A 26,769-nucleotide genomic window follows, 5' to 3' on the forward strand; every position below is an offset into this window, starting at 1 on the left:
AATGCTTATTATATTCAATTTCACCACACCCTAATTGGTCTTCACCCAGAGTGAAAAATACTTTTTCAAACTATCTCAGAACAGTGGTTATCTATGAACAACTTTCACGTGTATCCATTTTTGGGGGGAAAGTTTTACAATAACTAAAATGTCACAATGATAACAGAAATGAGAACCGGATTATTTCATCTTGTAAAATTTAACGCGTTTTGGCTGTGTTTCTATTTAGTACATATATGAGAATACACTATAGATATACTTATACACATATGCAAATATTGTTCTGCAAAACTAGTAGTTTCCTAGCATTTAAAGGAAATAGAATGATGCCGCCGCTTCACTCCAACATAACTCCCTTAAGAATGTACTCCACTTGGTGCCAGTAAATTCTGGTAGGTCCTTGAAGCCAAAATAAACTCTTATTTCTCTTCCCAATTGCAAGAGAAAGAACTAAAGTCGGAAAACCTTTAACACAACACGCCACTGTGCTGCTTTGGAGGACTGTAAGATGAATAACAAAACCAAAAAAGCGTTGCACTCCCACTCAACGTATGGTTACTGCCCCCAGAAGTCCAAGCGGCTCAGGCTCTAGGCCTGAACCGGCAGTAAGCGCTCGCGAGAGCTTCTCGACCGCCGCGAGCTTTCGTGAGCACCAATTCCTATCCACTATCTCAGAGCGTCCCAGGCTGTTTCCTCCCAGTCAGCTTCCTTTCCTATGGCGGGGCGGCCCGGAACTTTTATCCTTAGGAACCGGTATACACAGTAGAGTGTTGCAGGTCGGCGTCAAAAAGAGAAGGGTGCCATCCTCTTCCTCTTACCGTCGCCGCCGCGGAGCGGACCGAGCAGATCAAATCGAAGAGCGCGGTTACCGGGCGGGCTGGGTCTATGGTCGCTCCGCGAGCCGCTTCGCCGGCTGGTGCTTTTTTATCAGGGCAAGCTGTATTTCATGGCAGGGAACTTTTGGCAGAGCTCCCATTAGTAAGTGATCTTCCGTCTTCTCGCCGGGGCTGGCTCTTGGGGGTCGGCGAGGACGGGGCCTGCGACTCCCCTTGGCCTGGTTCCTAACCCCTGTCCCGAACGCCACGGAGTCTCCGGGAGGCGGCGGCGGCGGCCGGAAGCTGGACGCGTCTTTTTCTGGCAACTCCCTTCTCCCCGCCTTTCGGCCGGGTTTCGAGAGGAAGGGATCTGCGAGCGGGAAGGATGGGGGAAGGGGGTTCAGTCTCCGAGGTAGAAAGGCTCGAGAGTTTAATTTCGGCTTCTTGGTTTAGCGAGGCTGGAAAGGGGGTGGCGTGGGGTCAGGTATGGGAAGCGTGACATAGTTCAGAACTGTGACGCTGGCTCTTCGGGACAGCTGTGGTTCACTTTTTGCTTGGGATCTCGTCAGTGGGTGGGTATCATATTCCTTTGTCATTCACCTCCTGTCTTGAGTAGATTTCAAGATTATTTCGAGTGGAGGGAGTGAGGCTTATTTCTTCTCACTAACCGCTTTCTGCCTCTACTTTATGTCTACAGGGAGTTTTATGTTAGTAAAATATAAGGCAGGTGCTCTAAAAATTTATCCATGCCATTATTCTGTGCCTTTTATTTTAACAGTGTATTTTTTCAGTAACGCCGATTTCTTGAACCTTTTTCATGAATAAGTTTTTGTTTCTGTTAGTAACCGTGGAAGAGCTAGAGTAATATTAAAAACATTTTTCCCTGAGTGCATTTGTTTAGTCAGGAAGGTGAAGATGGGACTGATTGTACTTGGACTACTAGACTGTACTGTTGAAAGATTAACCCAACCTGATAAAAGATATCTTAGTATAAATAATTTTTAATGTCCAGAGAGCGTTAGTAATTGTAATTTAGTTTTTGATTTTGTGAAAAAGGTGGTTCGATTGTTCCTTCTTTTTTTAGCCCTTTATGGGAGGGAAAAAAGAAACAATGGGCTTGGAAGTCTATTTTCAGAAAAGCTTGAAATAGACTAAGGTTTTCCTCTTGCTGTAGAGTAATTCCGTGTCGATGAAATGCTACAGAAGCTTTAGTTCTGCTATTTTTATTTTCACTGTAAACTCACTGAAATATTTGCTTGGGTAAAATTAAAATACAAAATTCAGGAAGTGAGAAAGGTGTTATGACAAACTTGGAATGAAGGTGAGAGAATTGACAGGTAACTAGCTAGCTGTTTCTAGGAGTTTATAGACTTTTCAACTTTAAAAAAAAGTCATACTTCCCTATTGATAAGCATTATGCTATAATGAGAATGCTTATCAAAACAGGGGCTGGATCTAATTTATAAAAATAATTGTTTTTTTTCCACTTCTCAAATATCAAATTATTGTAACATTAATTGTGCTTTTTTGAAATTGTCCTTGCTTCCCAATTAAAATAGTCCTGGTGAAAGAGGACACTTTGCCTTACTCTGATTCTTTATTTTGTGTGTGTGATAGAGACAGACAGGAAGGGAAAGAGCTGAGAAGCATCAGTTCTTTGTTGTGGCACCTTAGTTCATTGATTATTTTTGTGTTGTTTTTTTTGTGGTGACAGAGACAGAGTCAGAGAGGGTGACAGATAGGGACAGACAGACAGGAAGGGAGAGAGATGAGAAGCATCAGTTCTTCATTGTGGCTTCTTAGTTGTTCATTGATTGCTTTTCCTGGGGGCTCCAGTAGACAGAGTGATCCTTCTTGCTGGAGCCAGCGACCTTGGGCTCAAGCTGGTGAGCCTTGCTCAAACCAGATGAGCCCATGCTCAAGCTAGCAACCTCAGGGTCTCGAACCTGGGTCCTCCACATCCCAGTCCAATGCTCTATCCACTGCGCCACCACCTGGTCAGGTTTGATTGCTTTCTTATATGTCAAGGCACATATAAGACAGAGTGGCCCCTTGCTACAGGGGCTACAGCAGACAGAGTGGCCCCTTGCTCAAACCTGCAACCTTGGGTTCAAGCTGGTGAGCTGTGCTCAAGCCCATGACCTCAGGGCTTCGAACCTGGGTCCTCTGCGTCCCATTCCGAAGCTCTATCCACTTTGCCACTGCCTGGTCAGGTTTACTCTGGTTCTTTAAGAATCATGCAGTCCCTTGCCCAAAAGGAACAAGTATGAAACACAAGACCATTCTAAAAAAACACACAAAATAGCCCTGACCAATGGTTAGAACCTGGCACCTGTATGCAAAGGTTAAGGGTTCCATTGCTTGTCAGGGCACATAAAGGAACAGATTGTTGTTTCTGTCTATCTCTCCCCATTGAAATATGCTGTATTTTATGGCTTTAAGGTGCACATTTTAACATTTCAGTGAGGCATTTTTTCCTAGTAGCACATAAAATAATGGTGACTCAAAATCAATGTCATCTTAAATTTGGTGAAATGCAGTATTTATATGTCGTCTTGGTTTATACTACATGCTATGTACTGTGATGGAAAACTTTTAAATCTTTGAAAATTTTTTTATATAATTTTTATTTTATTTTTTTACAGAGACAGAGAGAGTCAGAGAGAGGGATAGACAAGGACAGATAGGAACAGAGAGATGAGAAGCATCAATCATTAGTTATTCGTTGCGCCTTGCAACACCTTAGTTCATTGATTGCTTTCTCATATGTGCCTTGACTGCTGGCCTTCAGCAGACAGAGTAACCCCTTGCTCGAGCCAGTGACCTTGGGTCCAAGCTGGTGAGCTTTTGCTCAAACCAGATGAACCCACGCTCAAGCTGGCGACCTCGGGGTCTCGAACCTGGGTCCTTCAGCATCCCAGTTCAACGCTCTATCCACTGCGCCACCGCCTGGTCAGGCTGAAGTTTGTTTTTTTAAAAAAACGTAAAATGAATGTGGAGATGAAATTAATGATAAATCTGCAACAGAGCATGATATTTTCCAGAAAGTTGTATTAGAACAACATATTCTTTGATCATGATGCAATCAAATGAGGACACTAAAAACTGGCTGGGAGACTGAATGAATTAATGAACAGAAAACAAAAATTAAAAGTATAAAACCAACTTTGGATACTTTAATTGTGTCAAAGAGGTAAAAAAATAGTTATATAATATCAAGGAATAACAATGAGGTCAAGATATAGATATATAAGGTCTACCAGAAAGTTCTGTCCGCTTTTGGAATAAAAATACAAATTTTTCTTACCGTCAATAAACTTTATTAAATAATATAATTGCCATTATTATTAATGATTTCTTGCCAGCGTGAGGGCAATTTGTATATCCCATTTTTGAAAAATTTTTATCTTTTGATGCGAAAAGTTGAACCAGTGCTTGTTTGATATCTTCTTCATTTTTGAATTTTTTGCCCTTCAAAAAATTTTGTAAGGACAAAAACAACTGATTGTCGGAGGGTGCTAAGTATGGGGAATATGGTGGATGCGACAGAATTTCCCAGCCTAGTTCTGCAATTTTTTTTTTAAATAATTTTATTTTATTTATTCATTTTTAGAGAGGAGAGAGAGAGGGAGAGAGAGAGACAGAGAGAGAGAGAAGGGGGGAGGAGCTGGAAGCATCAACTCCCATTTGTGCCTTGACCAGGCAAGCCCAGGGTTTCGAACCGGCCACCTCAGCATTTCCAGGTCGATGCTTTATCCACTGCGCCACCACAGGTCAGGCGTTCTGCAATTTTTTGACAAGTCCCCAAAATACAGTGGCGTAATTGAACTTTATCAGTAGCCATGGGTACACTGTCGCTTCACACATAAGACTAACGTGAATCAACTTTGTTTTGGTTAATTTGCTACATCAGTATGTATACATTAAGTGATAAAAATAGAGAAGCACACATGCGCCAAATAAACGTGCTTACGTGTTGAAACTTGTGATAGAAACGGACAGAACTTTCTGGTAGACCATATATATATATATATATATTTGTAGACAAAGTAAAATTTATAAGAAAATTAATATCCTGCATAATTGAGAAAAAATACAAATAAAAATATTGAAAAGGAAATACACCTGGGGGAAAAATTGAAACAATAAAAGTAACACTGATGTTAATCTATTAAAAGGAAAAAAATAGAAATTATATAAGAACTAGTTCTTTGGAAGGGAAAACCAAAACAGACTGAGCTACTACTAGTTGAATTGGGCAAAAAGGGATAATACACTGATACAAAATTAGGAATAAGAAAAATAAACTCAGATGTACATTTGGATTATTTCCATGGCAATAAATTTAAATATCAAAACATTTATAAAAAGAACTACTCCTTAAAAACTGCTCAGGCCCACATTATTTCTTGGATAAATTTTTTTCTCACTTTCAAGAGGATCTGCTATTGAATTTGGTCCTGTTCACGTATTTTCAAGTTTTGTTTTTAATGAAGCTACAACACTGGTAAAATATAGCAAAGCTATCACTAGAAAGTCTCACTTTTGAATATTGATGTAGGCATCATAAAATATTAACAAATGGAGTCCAACATTACATTAAAAGTATAAAAATGAATGATTTTTATTACAGTAATATAGTTAATATTAGGAAATCTGTTAATAGACAATGACGGTATCAAAGAGACATCTAATAAAATTCAACATCTATTTTATTATTACTATTACTATTACTATTGATACTAGAGAGAGAGAAAGGTGTGGTAGAGGAGAGGAGCTGGAAGCATCAGGCCATAGTTCTCAGATGTGCCTTGACCAGGCAATCCCAGAGTTCTGAACTGGCGGACTCAGCATTCCAGGTCGATGCTTTATCTACTGCGTCACCACAGGTCAGGCTCAACATCTATTCTTGACTAACGCTCTTACTAAAAGAAATAGGATGTTTTCTTGTTTTGTTTTACTTATTTATTTATATTGATTTTTTAGAAGGAGGAAGGAAGAGAATGAGAAAGAGACAGGGACATCGATTTGTTCCCGTATATGCCCTGACCAGGGATCTGAATTGTTAACCTCTGCTTCACTAAGGTGCTCTAACCAACTGAGGTATCCAGCCAGGGCAAATAGCATGTTTTCTTAACATGATAAAAACAAAGTATCAACAAGAGATATTTAATAATGAAACAGTAGAAAAATTACTGTGCTTTATAAACAGTTTTGAATTTACTATTTAATGCAATTGATAGAGATACAAAAAGGATGAAAGTATCAATATGTGGAGATAAAATTAGAAAATTCAGTTAATTGAAAAATTATTGGAAATAAAGGTTTAATAACATCACAATTTATAAAATATTGAAGTAGAAAGTTTTCTATTTAGTGAATGATAGAAAAATTTAATTTACAATAGCAACAAAAAGTAGGGAATACTCAAAAATAAATATACAGGACCTACAGGAAGAAAAATTTTAAATTCTGTAGTAGAACATAAAAATTTCAATAAGTAGAGTTTGAATTCTAGCATTATAGAGTTATTTCTATTCATATTAATATTTAAATTTAATGCAATTCCAAAGGAAGTTTTGAATGAATTTCTTTTCTTGGGACGTAACATTCAGCTATTAGAGCAATAATTAGAATAGCCAGAAATTTTTTGAAGAACAGTATCAAGGAGAGGTATTTTTCATACCAGATTTTAATTGTTTACTTTTATATGTTTTAAAATAGCATGGCATAGAAAAAAGAAAAATTAAAAATAGGAAATTATAAAGAAGATACAAATACAATAATAAAATTATACATTAGAAAATACTTTGGTGACATTTGGATGACCACTGACAAACGTTTAGCTGGATCTCTACACTGTACCAAAACAAATTCCAGATGGATCACAGATTCGAAGGAAAGACCCTAAGGATATTAGGAAATATGAGTAAATACATATATATGTCATTATTTTGTCAGGGAAGGCCTTATGCATAACAAGCATAAAGTTCAAGTAAAATATGGGTAGATTTCAGTATATAAGTGATTCAGATTTCTGTATAGAAATAAATGGAGGCCTGACCTGTGGTGGCGCAGTGGATAAAGCGTCAACCTGGAATGCTGAGGTCGCCGGTTCGAAACCCTGGGCTTGCCTGGTCAAGGCACATATGGGAGTTGATGCCTTCAGCTCCTCCCCCCTTCTCTCTCTCTCTGTCTGTCTCTCCTCTCTCTCCCTCTTTCCTCTCTAAAAAATGAATAAATAAAATAAAAAAATTAAAAATTTTTTTTAAAAAAAAAGAAAGAAATGGAGATATGCTAAACATGGGAAATGTTTGTAGCATATTGGATAAGACAAATGATTATCTGTAATATACAAACCGTAGATCAGAAGAATATCTTTAAAAAGATGACTATCTCATTAGAAGAATGGACATATTAGAATTATAATGTACAAAAACTATATTAGGCCAATAAAGACATGGAAAATATTTCATCTCAGATGTACACTTAAAACCAAGATAGTAAGACACTAATTTGTCTTTAAGTTGTAAAGTATTTAAAAGATTGGCAATAACCATAGGGTTAAATACTTTAAAATATACCCATGTAGACCTGACCTATGGTGGTGCAGCAGATAAAGCATGGACCTAAAATGCTGAGGTCGCCCATTTGAAACCCTGGGCTTGCCTGGTCAAGGCACATAAGAGAAGCAACTACTACAAATTGCTGCTTCCCTGTCTTCCTTTCTCTCTCCCTCTCCTCTCCTCTAAAAAAAATCAATAAATCTTTAAAAAACCATGTACTGTTAATAGAAGTGGAAATTGTGTGACTTACAGAGCTTAAACTGACAATTTATATCTTGAGCTACCAGCAAAACTGCCCCATCAGTTGTACTTCTACAAAATTATTCCAAATATGTTATTAATCAAATATACAAGGATGAATTGCAAAGATAGTAATTAAACTATTACTTGTAATGGTTGAAAAATAAACTACATGCTTATCAATGGGATTAACGAAATAATGATTCTGCTATAGCGCTGTACAGCAATTTAAAAGGATGCTGAATAATAAAATGACAAAAAGACTTCCAGTACATTCTGAGTGACCAAAGCAGGTGGAGAATGGTTTTTTTTTTTTGGGGGGGGGGGGTCATGTCTCTGATTTTCATATCTCTGATTAAAAATAAACTTGACTAGCCTGACCAGGTGGTGGTGCAGCTGATAAAGCGTTGACCTGGGACACTAAGGACCCAGGTTTGAAACCCTATTGCTGGCTTGAGCACAGGCTCATAGACATGATCCCGTGGTTGCTGACTTGAAGCCTAAGGTTGCTGGCTTAGGCTCAAGGTCATTGGCTTGAGCAAGGGGTTACTGGCATAGCTGGAGCCCCCTGGTCAAGGCATGTATGAGAAGCGATCAATGAGCAACTGAAGTGCTGCAACTACGAGTTGATACTTCTTATCTCTCTCCATTCCTGACTGTCTCTTTCCTTCACTTAAAAAAAAAAAAAGGCAACTAGATAGGAGGAAGGAAGCTATCAGTGAATAAATTCTGAATCAGCTTTTAAAATGCTTGGAATTGTGAAGTAGGGAAATTAAATACTCTATACTTGAGTTACCCGTGAACAACTGAGAAAAGATGTATATACTTTGTCACATGCAGGGCACCATCATTAGGTGCCAAATAATTTCACCATTATTTTATGTATCACTCAAGAATAAATGTGCTGCCAATTAAAAGTCTTAGGCATCACTGATTATAAGATGCATCTTGATATAAAAATCTTAGAATCAATGAAATACAGCAAAGCTGAGAAGACAAAAGATAAAATTTTTTTCAGGGAATATTTACATTAGTGAGATAATTCTCAGTGTCGGAGTTTCAAGAAATGTGGAAAATACTGGCTGAGGGTTATGTGTACTTTGTACATATTTCTCAGAATGTTAATAACTTGTTCAATCTTAGAATTTTTTCTATGACTTTGCTAGTTGATTTTCTATAGCATGTCTATATCTTTGCTTCTTCTAGTTTGCAATGGATTTTGGATAAACAAGATTTGTTGAAGGAACGCCAAAAGGATTTAAAGTTTCTCTCAGAAGAAGAATATTGGAAATTACAAATATTTTTTACAAATGGTAAACTTATTTTAATTGATTTAAATGGTACAGTTTTTTTACCTTTGAATTAAAATGTTTTTGTATAGTAATTTGTGATGAGCTGTTTTAGTCCCTAATTAACATTTTAAAATATACATGTAATTTGTTTACAGCTCATTTATCTTTTTTTTTTTTTATAAGTGAGAGGAGGGTAGATAGACTCCTGCACTCTCCCCGACTGGGATCCACCTGGCAACGTCCATCTGGGGCTGATGCTCTGCCCACCTGTGACCAGTGCTCGCAACCGAGTTATTTTTAGCACCTAAGTCAGAGGCTACATGGAGCCATCCTTAGTGCCCAGGACCAATGCACTCAAATCAGTCAAGCTATGGCCACAGGAGAGGAAGAGAGAGAGACTAGGGGGAAGAAAAGGGGGACGAAGCAGATGTTGGCTTCTGCTGTGTGCCCTGACTGGGAATCGAACCTAAGACTTCCACATGCCAGGTTGACACTCTACTACTGAGCCAACTGGTTAGTGCCTTTTTTTTGTTGTTTTGTTTTGTTTTGTTTTGTTTTACAGAGACAGAGAGGGAGTCAGAGAGAGGGATAGACAGGGACAGACAGACCGGAATGCAGAGAGATGAATGAGAAGCATCAATCATTAGTTTTTTGTTGGGACACCTTAGTTCATTGATTGCTTTCTCATATGTGTCTTGACCTGGGCCTTCAGCAGGCCAAGAAACCGCTTGCTCTAGCCAGAGACCTTGGGTCCAAGCTGGTGAGCTTTGCTCAAACCAGATGAGCCCACGCTCAAGCGACCTCCGGGTCTCGAACTTGGGTCGTCCGTATCCCAGTCTGACGCTCTATCCACTGCGCCACCACCTGGTCAGGCTAGTGCGTATCATTTTAAGTGATCTAAATAAAGTTATTTTGAATCTTAGTATCGGAGACATTCAAGACTTTTTTCAAAGTATTCATCAATCTTTCTAAGCCTATATAATGCATTTTTTATCATGCATTATTAAACTAAGTTTAAGATTGGCTAAAGGAGATTACTTTGAGGATAAGTGATTCTTTAGATTGATAGCATATATTGGGCATTCCTATCTTACAAGTTTGCTTTGGAGGGAGGCTTTTTTAGTGAGAGGAGGGGAGGCAGAGACAGACTCCCACATGTGCCCTGACTGGATTCACCTGCCAAGCCCACTAGGGAGCAATGCTCTGCCCATCTGGAGCCATTATTTAGCACCTGAGGTGGAAGGCCATGGAGCCGTACTCAGTGCCCGGGGGCCATCTTGCTCCAATCTAGCCGTGACTGCAGGAGGGGAGAAGAAAGAAAAATGGAGAGAGGGAAGCAAGAGGAGGAGAGGTGGAGAAGCAGATGGGCACTTCTCCTGTGTGTCCTGGCCTGGAATTGAACCTGGGACATCCGTATGCCAGGCTGATACTCTTATCACTGAGCCAACCGGCCAGGGACCATTATGGATTTTTAAATAAATTTTATAAATCAGTAGTAAAGTGAGCTTGATAGGTGTTTAATATTTTCTTTTTATATTTATTTTAAAGGTAATATGAAAGGCATTGAAAATTCTTAGAAGAAGAGAAATACCTATCATTCAACCTCCTTAATACAAGAATAGGATTTGCTGTGGAGCAGTTTGTATTTTTTGTTGTTTATGCATACCTATATATTTTTGACAAGTTTATAAGTTCTAATATTAGCACTGTGATCCAAGTAGAGCTTTATAGCACATGTAGGTTTTTCTCTGTTAAAAAATGAATGTAGTTATGATTTAACCACGTGGAACTTACTGTTCAATGTTAATCTTATAATGATACTAGAAATATTTAAAACTTTATTTTTTTTAGTTATCCAAGCATTAGGTGAACATCTTAAATTAAGACAACAAGTTATTGCCACTGCTACAGTCTACTTCAAGAGATTCTATGCCAGGTAGGACTGTTCTATTTCGGGAATGTTATGCTTATTTGAAACTCTTACTAATTTTGATGCACATTAGGATAGATGGATCATGTGCTTGCCATAGAATTATCTTAATTTTTTTCCCAGTGTTTTTCCTATGTTTAACTTTGTTTTATTGTTTTATTAGGTATTCTCTGAAAAGTATAGATCCTGTATTAATGGCTCCTACGTGTGTGTTTTTGGCATCCAAAGTAGAGGTAGGAAATAATTTTCTGTTTTTCATCAAAGTGTCATTAATGTGGATTGGCTAATCTGCCTGTCTTTACATTACCTATGTAATAATAATAATATATGGAGATCTTTGCAAAATATTGACATTTGTACAAAAACAAAGAAATATACATATATCTTTATTTTATATTCATTTAACAAACTTATAGCATTTACTAAGTGCTATTTTACAACTATACCTGACTTAATTTTCATAACAAAGAGATAGAGAGAGAGAGAGATATAAATGAGGAAACTGAGCCACAATGAGTTAAAAAACTTGCCTGTGGAGCTTTTAAGCAGCAAAACCAGTATTTGGACGATGGGTATCTAGCTCCTGATCCCATGCCATGCACTTAACTGCTTTGCTGTGCTGCTTCTAAGACAGGTTTTTTTTGAGACGGAGAGAAGCATCAATTCATAGTTCCTTCACTTTAGTTGTGTATTGATTGCTTCTCATACGTGCCTTGATCAGGGATCAGACCTCGGGCTCAAGCTGGTGACCAGTGACCTCAGCAATCTGGGTCAGTGCTCTTCCACTGTGCCACCACTGGTCAGGCACTAAGATTTATTGTTTGGCACTAAGTAGTATTCTGTAAGTGCTATAGCTTCTTGCTATAACCGGACAGTATCTCCTCTTCTCTATTTGTTTATGTCCTACTGTCTTCCCTCCTGCCTCCTGATGATTGGTTGCCTACCAAGCCACAGGGAAGCAGTAGGGAAGGCCAGGATTGGGAATGGCTCAAGCTATGTAGAGTCTTATGAGGAGTCATTTCAGCAGTAAGTAGAGAAATTAGGTGAGGAAGAGAGAAGAGAGAAGGAAATGTGCAGCTGAAACCAAATCTCTGTTTACCTTACTTACTTTCAGTATTTTTGAGAACTCAGGTAAAGTCCAGATAATAGTAGCAGGTAATGACTGGGTTATATAAAAATCCATGCAGGCCTGACCTGTGGTGGCACAGTGGATAAAGCGTCGACCTGGAAATGCTGAGGTCACTGGTTCAAAACCCTGGGCTTGCCTGGTCAAGGCACATATAGGAGTTAATGCTTCCTGCTCCTCCCCCCTTCTCTCTCTGTCTCTCTCCTCTCTCTCTCTCCTTCTCTCTCTCCTTTCTAAAAAATGAATAAATAAAATTAAAAAAATTTAAAAAGAGAGCAGTCAATGAACAACTAAGGTGCCACAACGAAAACTGATGATTTATCTGTGACCTGGTACATAATAAAAAACTCTCTTTTAAAAAAAAAAAAAAAAAAAATCCATGCAGTTGTTAGCATAATGAAAGTTTTGTGTAATGTTTCTATTTTTAGTTTAGGTATTTAGAATAGTAATTGTGTTCTTGAATATTAAATGTAATTTTAATTTAGTAGTTTACATTCCTTTTGATACTCATTTTGAATTTTATTTTAGCCCTTATCTAGGATTATTCATGACATCTCTCCTATTTATTACTTAAAATAGTGAGAGTTGACTCTTGGAAATTATATTAAGACAAGCTTACTAACGATTTAAGGTTTTCTCATCATAAGTGATAGTTTAAGGAGGCAGAACCAGCTTTGTTGTTGTTAAGTTCTTTAATGGAAAAGAAAATATTTATAAAAGTCCTGAATTATGCGGTGGTTTTTCTAAATATTACCATGTGATTTTATGTATTTGAAGCACAACCAGTGTGAGAACCTAAACAAAATTTTGATAAAACTATACTCTTAATAGATTAACTTGGGAGTTTTCATTTGTCTTATTTCTTTTTTGTTTGTTTATTTTGTGACAGACAGAGTCAGAGAGAGCGACAGATAGGGACAGACAGGAAGGGAGAGAGATAAGAAGCATCAACTCTTTGCTATGGCACCTTAGAGCCATTCATTGATTGCTTTCTCACATGTGCCTTGGCCAGGGGGCTACCTCAGACTGAGTGAACCCCCACTCTATCCAGCGACCCTGGGCCCAAGCTGATGAGCCTTGCTCAAACCAGATGAGCCCGTGCTCAAGCTGGCGACCTCGGGGTCTCGAACCTGGGTCTTCCATGTCCCAGGCCAATGGCTATCCACTGCGCCACCACCTAGTCAGGCTCTCTTATTTCTTAATTGATTTTATTATGTGATTTTCTAAGTAGAACCTTGTTTTATAATTTACTTAGTGGAAGTTTTCACTGTCTTTTCACATTTGGTTATAGCACATTTTTAACAATGACCAGATCTTTATGTGTTTGTCCAGTTATGTGGGGATTGTATGGAGATGGTACTTAAAAAAAGATGTCTCAGGTGTTTACTTTTGATTTGTTATAGTTTTGAAGTTTAAATGTGAGTATATATATGCATATGTGCCCTCAACACCCTCCATTCTCAAGGGTAGGGATGTAGGTTGAGATATTTGAACAGACTCGATTTAGTTTAGTTTCTTTTGTAGGCTAAGGAACCAATTCTTAATTTTTCCATTTTAAAATGAAGTGAAGGCTTTTGTAATCTTGTTAGGTTAAAGTTTATCTTCTTCAGAAATTCAATTATTTTATTATTAAATGACATGAAATACGTGTTAGTCCAGGTCCAATGAAATAGAAAGCTTACCTAATATTCTTGCATTTAAGTGTAGAATGTAAAAAATCTCCTTGTAAACTAATTTGAGTGCAGAAAACTATCATGTCATTTTAAGGCTTGATTTCTAGTTGGTACATTTCAGTAATGTTAAATTATAAAATTATTTAAACACTTGTCTTAAATTGTAGCAATTCTTTTAAAAGTCTACATTTAGGGATTTAAATACATCATACTTCAAATAGGCAGAAGATGAACAGACTATATTATAAAATGGGAAGAACACAGGAAATAGTTTGTTTTGAATGGACTTCAGATACCCTTAGGTTTGTGGGTTTCTATGTACCTGATCTTGTGTACTTTTCTTTCTCTAGGAATTTGGAGTAGTCTCAAATACAAGACTGAGTGCTGCTGCTACTTCTGTATGTAAGTGCAAAAAGTATATCCTGCTTTAACATTGTAATTCTCTGGAAAGCTTCATAAGGCATAGATGAAGATCTGTGACATAAGATCTGTTTATAAGATCTGTGACAGATTAGTTGGGTTTATTAAATCCCCTGAGGTCACCTTTATGGCTAGTGTATTTGACTAAAAATAAAGTTAAAAAAATACAAAATTTTAAAAATAGTATTACATTTAAGACATTGTTAAAAAGTGGATAGTTCCTGGCCCTGGCCGGTTGTCTCAGTGGTAGAGCATCGGCCTGGCGTGCAGGAGTCCCGGGTTCTATTCCTGGCCAGGGCACACAGGAGAAGGGCCCATCTGCTTCTCCACCCCTCCCCCTCTTTCCTCTCTGTCAGGCACTATCCACTTTTTTTTTTTTTGTATTTTTCTGAAGTTGGAAACGGGGAGGCAGTCAGACAGACTCCCGCATGCGCCCAACCGGGATCCACCTAGCACGCCCACCAGGGCAGTTTTGACATAGGAAGTCCAAGATCAAGATATCAACAAATTAGTTTCTCCTGAGACCTCTCTCCCTGGCTTTCAGATGGTCACCTTCTTGCTGTATTCTCACATGGCCCATTCTTTTTTCTTTTTTCTTTTTTTTTTTTTTTTTTGGTGACAGAGGGACAGATAGAGACAGACGGAAGGGAGAGAGATGAGAAGTATCAGTTCTTCATTGCAGCACCTTAGTTCATTGATTGCTTTCTCATATCTTTCTCATATGTGCCTTGACTGGAGGGCTATAGCAAACCTAGTGACCCCTTGCTCAAGCCAGCGACCTTGGGCTCATGCTGGTGACCTTGGGGTTTCGAACCTGGGTCCTCTGTGCCCCAGTTTGATGCTCTATCCACTGCACCACCGCCTGGTCAGGCTCATATGGCCCATTCTTTGTGCATGTGTACCCCTTGTGTCTCTTCTCTTAAGAGGACATCAGTCCTATAGAATTAGGGCTCCACCCTTATGACCTTACTTAACCTTAATTACCTCACTAAAGACTCTGTCCAAGTACAGTCACATTGGGAGTTAGGGCTGCCACATATGAAATTGTAGGGGGACACAATTCAGTCCATAATCCTTTTAAACTTTAGTGGCTACTGTCATCAGCAGCAGCAGCATTGTTATCACTGGAAAATGCTATATGCATGCAGTAGTGGATACACAGAGAAATACACAGTACTTTAAGAACAAGAAAATAAGACATGCACAAGCAACTATTAATACAGAAGAAAGTAAGTGGCATAAGACAGTGTTTTTCAACTACCAGTTTGCAGACTGATGCTGCTCTGCCAGAAATTTCATGTCAAAATCTGCAAATGAGTTAACCACCCTGATATTGTATAAAGATTATAGACCCAGTGATCTTAATTGAATTTACTTATGCTAAGGGTGATTGCCACTTATCAGCCTGTATCATCGATGAAAATATCATTGAGGTTGTTTTAGATATCTTTGGAACTTGTAGGCTTGTTCAAACAACCTTGTGCACCATGCAGAGCATTTATAAATCATGTGCAACAGATAAGAAGCATTCAGATTAGCTTGACTTAATTAAATATTGCTCTCTAGAAATTTCAGTTATATTTTATTAAAAATATATTACTGTTTTTCTGGTTATTTTAGAGAATTTTCATTTTATAGTATTAAAAGATAATGTACAAAATACTAATTATGATTGGGTTTTTTTGTGTTTTTTTTTACAGGGACAGAGAGTCAGAGAGAGGGATAGATAGGGACAGACAGACAGGAATGGAGAGAGATGAGAAGCATCAATCATCAGTTTTTCATTGCGACACCTTAGTTGTTCATTGATTGCCTTCTCATATGTGCCTTGACCGTGGGCCTTCAGCAGACCGAGTAACCCCTTGCTTGAGCCAGCGACCTTGGGTCCAAGTTGGTGAGCTTTTTGCTCAAACTAGATAAGCCCACACTCAAGCTGGCGACCTTGAGGTCTCAAACCTGGGTCCTCTGCATCCCAGTTTGATGCTCTATCCACTGCGCCACCGCCTGGTCAGGCCTAATTGTGGTTTTTATTTTTGCTTTAGCGGTCCCCGAAATAATTCTCCTATTTTCACTGGCCCCCAAGTGTAAAAATGTTTAAAACCACTGGCATAAGAGACTTAGAGAATTCAGTGAATGTCTGGAGTGGGAAAAGATTACTTTTTAGATGAATCCAGAAAGGCTTAAAAAGAATTTGGTAAAAAAAGATAAAATTTGAACCTGGGGAATTGCAAGGGAAAGACAGTCTAAAAACATTGGACAATTTGGTCAAAAATAGGGAAAGCAAATGATTTACATTCAGTGAATGTTGAGTAAGGAAATAGTGGGGGACAGCCCTACCTGGCGAGGGCCAGGTAACAAGGCTTTCAGTCAGGAGTCTGCATTTATTCTATTGGCAGTAGTGGTACATTTGAAAACTTTATTTTCCACATGAGGTTGATGCCAGAATTAAGCATCAGGAAGGTGAATTTGGCAGAACTGTTAGATGAATTGAAGGAGTATGAATTGAATTAGACACATTTTGAAGTTTTTCACATGCTACACAACATGGTTGAACTTTAGAGACGTTATTATAAGTGAAATGAGCCAGTCACAAAAAGATAAATACTGTATTAGTCCACTTTTATGAGTTACCTAGAATAATCAAAATAATGGAGATAGAAAGGAGAAAGGTGACTGAGGGGGCCAGAAGGAGGGGGAAACGGGGAGTAATTATGTAATGAGTGTAGAGTTTCAGTGTTATAAGATGAAAAGGGTCTGGACATGACCTGTGGGTTATGGCTGTACAACAGTGTGAATGTACTTAATGCTATTGAATTGTATACTTAAAAATGGGTAAAGATGGTAAATTCTATTTAATGTGTATTTTACCATAATTTTAAAATAACCCCCCCAAAAGCCCTCTGAAATACATATAAAACTGCGAACTATTGAGTGCTGTCACTATAGGGTGCTTTGAGAAATAAAAACTAACAGGTTTAAGGTGGGAAAATTTTTTTAACTTATTGAAGTAATCCAGGTCAACACTAATGAAGGATTAAAATAACATTTTGGCAGCCAACAAGAAGAACAAGCAAGCTAGGTTGAATGACAGGGTCAGCAGGACTTTTAAAGAGAAGAGATTTGAGAAGAGTCAGAAATGAATTTTGAGCTTTTATGCCTGGGCATTGAAGAGGTGATAGTGTTACCAGGAGAGAGGAATAAGTGGGTTCTGAAAGAAATTAAATTTGATCTTAGACATTCTACATGGATGTGAATGTATCTGTAGAACATTGCATTAGAAATGTGAAGCCAGTGATAGGAACTTGGAACTTGATAATTATTTTTTTTTTTAGAGACAGAGAGAGTCAGAGAGAGGGATAGATAGGCAGGAACGGAGAGATGAGAAGCATCAATCATTAGTTTTTCGTTGCGTGTTGCAACACCTTAGTTGTTCATTGATTGCTTTCTCATATGTGCCTTGACCACGGGCCTTCAGCAGACCAAGTAACCCCTTGCTCGAGCCAGCGACCTTGGGTCCAAGCTGGTGAGCTTTTGCTCAAACCAGATGAGCCCGCGCTCAAGCTAGCAACCTTGGGGTCTCGAACCTGGGTCTTCCGCATCCCAGTCCAACGCTCTATCCACTGTTGCCACCGCCTGGTCAGGCGGAACTTGATAAATTGTAAGAAAACAATAGAGTTGCATAGTGTGTTGTGCTGCCTAGAAAATGTATACCAAAGAAAAAAACAGACCTTTTGTTTGTGACTTTAGAGAACATGATGTGATTAAACACTAAGGGGTGTAGGTAGAAGCCATATTGCAAGAATTGGTGCAGTGGTACAAGTTAACGATTCTGATATTGCTACAAATGTATGGTGAAGTTGAACGATTCCACTAAATGGTTATATTCATGGTAAATAGATTGCAGGTGCTAAGACCTGGGTTTCTCACTGTTTGAATGGGAATTTATAGATAAGCAAGGAAAGGGGACCAGAATTGTCATTGTGGTAATCAGTTTAGGATTAGAGACATCAGTATGAACTCATGTTTACCTTCACATAGATCCACATAAGTATGTGTAGATACATGGGTTTATGTATGTGTGAATGAATGTTTATGTGTGTGCATGTGTATGTAGGCTTTGTCAGTTAATAGGGTCTGTAAGCATTGAGACATCCTAGAAGCAGTGAGCTCTCCTGGTGCCCCAATCTTTGTTTTTAATACCAATCTCCAGTAAAAGGAACTAGGGCTACTTGAAGAGATGGCTGATTCTAGGACTGGGACAGGAAAAATACAAGATGGAACATCTTATAGTACCATTAAGTAAGGAAATAGTCAAAACCACAGCCTACATTAATTGGGAGTATGTCAGAGAGACACAGGATCCAACTGAAAGAGCTCTCACTGGCCAAAGCTGGAAGAATTTCAGCAACAAAATTAAAAAAAAAAAAAGTATTGGATTATAACTTAAAGCGTAAAATAAATACCCATGAGTCCATACTAATATAAATAAATAAATGGGAGGAGAAAAGACAAATCTCCCATGTAGAATTTCAAATACTGTACTAAGCTAAGTCTATCCTTAAGTATGGGAAATATAAATTTCTATTCCTTAGGTGCTGTGCATTGTAACTCTTTTCTAATGTATACATATTGAAAAGTGGGCGGGGCACATACTTGATAGTGGAGAAACCTGACAAACTACTTCAGCCAGATGATCAAAGTCAGTATCAATAGTGTTAAATTAATAGTATATACCCGATAAGTGGCACTTTGCCATTGTAATTTTCCTTTCAAAAACCCTAAAGCCCAGTCTAACTATTAAAAATCAGACAGATTTCAGTAAAAGGTGAACCTACAAAACACTTGACCAGTATACCTAAAGTATATCAGAAGTCATCAAAAACAAGGAAAGTCTGGAAAACATCACAGCCAAATGGAATCTAAGGGGGCATGACATGTAAATATAATATGGTATCCTGGATAAGAGCCTCGAAAAGAAAGAGAACAATAGGTAAAAACTAAGAAGATCTGAATAAACTGTGGACTTTAGTTAATAATAATGTATCTGGATTGGTTCATTAATGATAACAAATGTACCATACTAATGTAATGACAGGTGAAACTTGGGGATGGAGTGTCATTTATTTCTCACAGTTCTGGAGGCTGGGAAGTTCAAGATCAAAATGCCTACCTTGATCATTTTCTGGTTCAGCCATTTTCTTTGTTCCTTGGCTTACAGACAGCTATTTCCCATAGTGTTCTCACATGGCAGAGAGAGGAGAGATCTCTAGTCTCTCTCCTTCTTATAAGAAGAATTCCATCATGGAATTCCACCCTCATGATCTCATCTAAACCTGTTTAACTCCCAGAGGCCCAACTTCCAAATAACATACTATGGGGTTTAAGGTTTCAACATATGCATTTTGGGGAACACACATTCAGTCTGTAATAGGGTATGTACGGGAACTCTATTCTGGTTTTTATTTTGTTTGTCTATTTTTTTGTTGTTGACAGACAGATAGGGACAGACAGACAGGAAGGGAGAGATGAGAAGCATCAATTTTTTGTTGTGTCACCTTATTCATTGATTGCTTTCTCATATGTGCCTTGACCCGGGGCTATAGCAGAGCAAGTGACCCTTGCTCAAGCCAGCAACTTTGCGCTCAAGCCAGCGACCTTTGGGCTTGAGCCAGAGACGATGGAGTCATGTCTAGGATCTTGTGCTCAAGCTGGTGAGCCTGCGCTCAAGCCGGATGAGCCCCTGCTCAAGTTGGCGATCTTGGGGTTTTGAACCTGAGTCCTCTGCATCCCAGGCTGACACTTTATCCATTGCGCCACCACCTGGGCAGGCTGTTTGTTTTTTGCGAGCCAGATAAATAGTAAGGGAGAGAGAGAGATGAGAAGTATTAACTCATAGTTGCAGCACTTTAGTTTATTGATTACTTTCTCATACTATATGTGCCTTGATCCGGGGGCTCCAGCTGAGCCAGTGATCCCTTGCTCAAGCTGGTGACCCCATGCTCAAGCTGATAAGCCTGCACTCAAACTGGCGTCCTTGGGGTTTCGAACATAAGTCCTTAGCATCCCAGGCTGATGCCCTATCCACTGTACCACCACTTGGTCAGGCTCTATTCTGTTTTTCTTTAAATTTAAAACTGTTCTAAAAAAATACAGATTACTCCAAAAAAAAAAAAAAAACAGGAATGTAATTTGATAGAGGATTTGTTTTTGTTTTTAAGGGAAATTTGAGCATATTAGTAATTGATGGGACAGATTTATTGTTGGAGGAATGGTTAAAGGTGCAAAAAAAAATGTAGGAACTATCAATTGAGTACATGAAAGCAAATGCACAAGTGGTATAATAGCAATAGAGAGAAGAGGGATACATTTTCCTCCCAAGTTAGAGTTAAAGGATTAGAAGATAGAAAATCAAAATGCAGAGTAGTAGTTTTTACCATGGAGTAGGAGAGAAGTTGACACCATAGGTAAATTTAATCTCAGTAAATTACGTATCAAGGTCCAGGGATTAGGGGTATAGCTTTGTTTTATTTATAGAGATCATTTTACCTTGTTGATTGGTTATCGTTACAAAAGTACCTGTTTTACTTGAACGCTTTACATCTTGTTTACACAAAAAGATTTTGTAAAACTCAGAAACCCTAATGGTTTATGTTTTCAAATTAACTAAGAAAGAATAGGAAAGGAAATACCATAAATTTCTTAATGTCAAGTTTAAATGCTTTAGGTTTCAAATTTTGGCAGATGTTACCTATCTAAATTAGCTGTTGGGATAATCAGTTTACAAAATAAAACTTTGAAAATACAGTACATTAATGAAATTCTTTTTTTATCTCCACGAGTTCACATGGGCTTTGTACAAATGGAAGGGATCACAGAACTAGATCCTCTGAAACCTGTCAGTAGTCACTTGATTAAATGAAATGTATCATAATGACGAGTATAACTATGTCAGATAATACTTAAATGTATATACTCATACCATTTTGAGGAAATGGAGGATTGATTAATAGTTTTCTCATTTGTACTTAGTGGCTAAGACTAGTAACTGTGTATGTCTGTCTTTATGTGTGGTATGAAAAAAGTCTTAGAGACCTTTGCATGTTTATTCATGCTTTTATGAAAATACATCTTTTAATATAGAAATACCTATTTATTATAACAAGTTTAGAAAATACAGATTAGTAACAATCCTTAAATCTCAGAGTTAACTATCGTTAACATTTTTTGGTTGTATTATCCTTCCAGTTTATATATATGTGTATTTATGAACATGTTCCTTCTAACCTAAATTACCAAGTGGAAATTTTTGCTTTAAGAATTTTGGATAAAAAAACTATTTCTAGAATGTATCTTTTCATATTTACTTATAGTATATTTTTTAAATCTTTATGACCAAAATTTTCTGTGTTTTGTCCAGTTGGGTGTGAATTATTTGGAAATGGTGCTTAAGAAGATACCAGTCTAGAGCTAGAGAGATTTTAGAGATGAAACCTAGTGGGTTTTTTCTAATCCCTTTATTTTTTAAACTGCAGAATGCTTAATGTATTAAACATATAACTGGGGCTCTATAATTGTAATATAGAGGGGGGCATGGGCTTTCTGCTCGCCTGAAAACAAAACATACCTGGGTCTCTAGGCATCTCCTTACTAAAAATGACTTCGCTCCACCTCAATGTACTACACAGTGTTAAAGAAATTGGAGTTAATTCATGTTCTCACTTTCTCAGTTTAAGTTGTTTTTTGTTTTCTGCAGTAAAAACTAGATTTTCATATGCCTTTCCAAAGGAATTTCCTTATAGGATGAACCATGTAAGTATATTGTATAAAATAAAACTATTTGTCAAAGTTGCATATAAATTAGCTCTATTTTATATTAGAATGAACTGAATAGTCTCCTAGAAATGACAGTTTCAAGTACTACAATATAGACTTTAATTCTAAATTAAAGCAAAAGTGCTACTACTAGTTTTAAAAATAAGCTTGTAGAAGTGGTTTAAACCTTGGGTGCCCATTAAATTACTATGGGAACCTAATGGTGACTTGAGGCCTGGTGACTGGTATTTTCTAAAAGCTCCCAGGTGATGATCGTGTGCAGCTGGAACTATATACTATAATGGAATAGTATGAAAACCATATCTGAAATTTTACATTGTTTTAGAAGGTAAATCTTTAGTGACGTTTTAATAGGCATGTTCTTTTCCACTTTGCAAGGGATTTCTTCATTCCATTTAACCTGTATTTTTTGGTTTCATATTTTTCACTATTTTTTTTACTGATTTATAGAATAATAAGAATAACATTTAAAATAATTGCATTTTTACATTTGTTGAATGGAAAGTATATTGGAAAATCTGAAGTTTACACAGGATATTTTAAATAAAAATAAGTAATAAGAATGCTTATATAAGGCTGGTTTTCTTTAGGGAATAATATGCTTTATAATCATAACTGCATGCATTGTAGTAGCAAAAAAATAATTTTCATGGCATTTGTTAATTCTAATATAAGCCACTGTGTTTATTTTTTTGATCTAAAAAAAATTTAGTAAAAATTTGTGATAAATCGCTATGTCTAAATTTTTTTAGACTAAGTAGACATCTAATTTGGTTTCATGTTGACATTTATAATCTCTTTTTAAACAGATATTAGAATGTGAATTCTATCTTTTAGAACTAATGGTAAGTATATTTCTTCCCTGTTATTAATAGAGTAAAACTTATTTTCAAATTTAGTGATGTCAGAAATTTAAAAAATGATTTGTAGGGAGGTGCATTTTAAAACCATCCAAGTGATACATGATAGTGAAATCATAGTACCTAGTAGCATTATCACCTGTATCCTCTTGGAAGCCCATAAAATAATTTGTATATCCTACTTAGGATGGGAATATTTTTCTATTCTATAGTAACTATAATGAAAGGATTACAAAAAAACCTGACAGGTGTTTAAACCACTGTCAATTATTTGCACAATTTGTGTATATATGTGTGGTATTATTTAAAGATAGATTATGTCTTTGGCAGAATTCTGCTCCTCCAGGTGGGAATTAACGGATTTATAGGCTAATAAGAGGTTTCAGTGTGTTGCAGATGTGACACTTTGAGTCTCTAAGGGAATGGATGCTGGCTGACTGACTGCCAACCGATTTACCAAGGTATATTCCAGAGAGAGCACTGCCTTCACTATTATAGTAGAGTTCAGGGCTGCCATACTGCTTTCTTAAGAAAATAAGAGGGAAGCAAGCATGAGTTAGAGAAGTACATTTGAAACACACAATTACAAGTAAGTTGGGTAATGATAAGGTTTTTGTGATGTAATAAAGCTGTTTTTATACATACACATTTTTTAAACTGTTTCTAGGATTGTTGCTTGATAGTGTATCATCCTTATAGACCTTTGCTCCAGTATGTGCAGGACATGGGCCAAGAAGACATGTTGCTTCCCCTTGCATGGTAATTAGAACAGAAGTTATTCATAGTGTAACATGTTATTAGCTAGGAAGATTGATGAATAAATATTAAGTTTAGTAATTTTAAGGTAATTCAAGTAGTGCCCCAAGATATTTTATGTTGAACAAAATATCTACTTGCTGAATTTTAATAACTGTATTGGTACAAATGCTAAAATTACAAGGATCCTTAAATTACCTAGTTAATGAATATTTCCATTAAAATTATTATGAAAAACAGACTGTTTACATAAAAAGATAATTTATCTTTAAAATTATAAGAATACTTTTTAGTGGTATTCAGTACACATATTCATTGTATGATTTCTAGTTTCCTATCTGATTTTTTAATTTTTCAAAAATTAGAAAAAAATCTGTTTAAAATTTATGTGTGATTTAAAAATTTTAAATATATTTAGCTGTAATTTTATTTATTAAAGTATACTTATTTATTAAATCATTCATGTACCCATCATTTTCCCGTGATATTTTCACTTTTATATCTGTGCTTCAGTAATATAAAAGAGGAATAATGTGTACAAAGATGGGAAATACAGCCCTCCTTGGAGGGAATTGTATAACCCTATGAGTTAGTTCTGCTTCAGTAATAATATGATTTACATTTCTATAGGAGGATAGTGAATGATACCTACAGAACGGATCTTTGCCTACTGTATCCTCCTTTCATGATAGCTTTAGGTATGTAAGCGTGGTGTACTTTTATTAGTTAAATTGTTATAAACCTATTTAGGTCATCCTAAAATAAATTTCACCCTATTGTACTTTATGTTTTTATATTTCATGAAGTAGTAGACTAATCCTTGCATGTGAGCTTTCAATAATATGAACTGTAACGGTCACAAATCAGGATTATTGTCCCCCCATCCCCTTTGTAAGTTTTTTTAAATCATTTAAAATAATTTTAGCCAGTATTTGTTTAGGGGGGAAAGTTAAGAGTTAAGCCTGATAATATTAGATATAACTTACATAAATAACTGGGCCTTTCATTTCCTGAGCCTAATCAAGTCCTCAGTGGTTGAGTGTAAAGAAGCCTCTATGGTCCCTTAACACACTTTTGGAGGGAGAAGTTACTACCCTTCTATTATATTTGGAAGGCAGTACTGAAATGGCTTAGAACATGGTTTTTGGAATCAGATGATCTTAGGTTTAAATTTTGTTCTTTTATAATTGTGAGAAAATTAACCATTTTGAGTTCGTTTCCTTTAATGTAAAATTTGGGGATACTAACCTCATATAGGGGTGTTTTAAGAATTAAATGAGATTATTTTGTAGAGCACCAAATACTGTCTGTAATGTATTAGGTACTTACTGCTTTTGTTTTTTCTTTTTCCTATTGATATCCATGACTGTTTTCTTGATTCTGTCCCCTTCATTCTTTATCAATCTGGACTTACTGTTTTCTCCTTTTTCAGTTCCTTAAATATTAGTATTTATTACCTTTCTTACATCAGGGGTGGCACATAGGTTATACTTATTACAGTTTTGCAGTGCTGGAGGCTCCCTGAAAGCATTATATTTGGGAGGATTCTGAAGCGGCCTCTAGTTCAGTGGGAAAGAATGCTGGGATCTGCATGAATAGGCTGGAGGGACTAGCAGCCCATATGTCACATCTTTGTAATCCCTCCTGTCTTTATTCTTCCTCGGTAGTCTCACTGAGGCCTGTGGCTTCTATTTCTTAGCTTCTGAAACATTTAAGTTTCTTCATTTAACCAAGATCTTGCTTCTGAGCATTTCTTTATATCCTTCTGCCTTAGAGATAGCTTCACTTGGCATTCTTACTGGCACCTCAGACTCATGAACAGGCCTGACCTCATTACTTTGTCCCCTGATATGTTCCTTTTAATGTCTTTGCTAGCTTCATGAATAACACTAACTATTATAGTTACTTTAGTTGGAAACGAAGTTGTTAGGTTCTTTCATCTCCCTTAGGATCTCCACATAGTTGGAGTTGGTAACCAATACTCACTGTTGAGAATTGGTAACCAATACCTTTCGTAATCTCATAGTCATCATCTTATTTCTATTCAGATTACCACAGTAGTCTTCTTCCTGACCAGTAGACCTCCAGCATCCCTATTCTCAGAGAGTCAGTCTATCCTGCACACTTGAGCTGGGCAAGTGGTTCTCAACCCAGAGATAATTTTGTTCCTCTGGGGATGTTTGACGGTGGTTTTGGTTCTCACAGCTGTGGTGGGGTGACACAGGCATCTAGTGGGTAGAAGCCAGGGATGCTGCTCAGTATCCGATAGTGCACAAGCCAGTGTCAAAAAACTGTCCAGCCCACAGTGTCAAAAGTGCCAAGGTAGAGAAACTTTGATGTAGAATTCGTCTGCCAATTAAAAATTGTAAGTGCTTCTTCCAATTTTTGTATAAAATTCATCCACAGCTTCTTTTTTCTTTTATTTTTTTCAGGTGAGAGGAGGGGAGATAGTAAGGCAGACTTCTGCATGCACCCTGACTAGGATCCACCCCCATCTGGCACCATTGCTCCAGTACCCAGCTTTTTTAGTGCCTGAGGCTGATGCACTCCATCGGTGCCATCCTTAGTTCCCAGTGCATACTCTAACCAGTCCAGCCACTGGCTGCTGGAGGGAGAGGGGGGAGGGGGAGTGAAGCAGATGGTCACTTCTCTGTGTGCCCTGACCAGGGAATTGAACCCAGGATGTCCATATGCCAGGCTGATGCTCTATCCACTGAGCCACCAGTTAGGGCCTCTTTTTACCGTTTATATGCATGCTATTCTCTGCTCCGACTCTCACCTTTTGTTAACTCTTGGCTCAGATTTCACCTTTCTAGTGACACCATCCCCCTACCTAAACTCCCTACATCAGATCACACTGATTTAGGGTGTCTCTAAATCTAATGTTCTCTAGGTAGACCCTTATCATGGTGTTTGTCACTGTGTTTTAATTACCTATTATCATTTCATTTTTTGGCCTCTCAGTCCCTCTTGGACCTAAGCCCTCCTTTATTGCTTCATTTGTCTTGGGGAAGCCACTGCAACAGTTCACATTTGAATCACCATTTTCCTAGAATGTCATCCTTTGGAAAGTCCTATTGTGTAACCACGTCAACAAATATAACTCTTAAGCTGGAGTGGGGATCAGGTTAGCCAGGCTGCTCATAGGAATTATCTTGGGCAAAATTATGATGTAGATTGTTTCTTTGAGCATTTTTACTATCTTTGTTATTTGTATATAATGAATATAATTATGTAGAATGCATTGTGTATTTTTCT

At 37.3% G+C, this 26,769-nt stretch overlaps 1 protein-coding gene across 3 annotated transcripts in view; it reads left to right on the forward strand.

Annotated features, from left to right (window-relative positions):
- The first annotated feature begins 231 nt into the window (after positions 1–231).
- The window catches only part of CCNC (cyclin C), a 31,694-nt gene continuing 5,156 nt past the window's right edge, over positions 232–26,769 (forward strand). The window contains exons 1-9 of one of the 3 annotated variants that reach the window (XM_066358822.1): positions 232–978; positions 8,828–8,934; positions 10,765–10,849; positions 11,007–11,076; positions 13,993–14,044; positions 21,816–21,871; positions 22,705–22,740; positions 23,423–23,514; positions 24,142–24,209. In XM_066358822.1, coding sequence (XP_066214919.1) covers positions 947–978; positions 8,828–8,934; positions 10,765–10,849; positions 11,007–11,076; positions 13,993–14,044; positions 21,816–21,871; positions 22,705–22,740; positions 23,423–23,514; positions 24,142–24,209 — 598 coding nt within the window. In that variant the 5' untranslated portion in view covers positions 232–946. Of the gene's footprint in view, positions 979–8,827; positions 8,935–10,764; positions 10,850–11,006; positions 11,077–13,992; positions 14,045–21,815; positions 21,872–22,704; positions 22,741–23,422; positions 23,515–24,141; positions 24,210–26,769 lie in introns of those variants that run through there. The other 2 variants (XM_066358821.1, XM_066358823.1) reach the window with 2 other exon arrangements.

This window comes from Saccopteryx leptura, chromosome 1 (assembly GCF_036850995.1).
Source record: "Saccopteryx leptura isolate mSacLep1 chromosome 1, mSacLep1_pri_phased_curated, whole genome shotgun sequence".
Taxonomy (NCBI): Eukaryota; Metazoa; Chordata; class Mammalia; order Chiroptera; family Emballonuridae; genus Saccopteryx; species Saccopteryx leptura.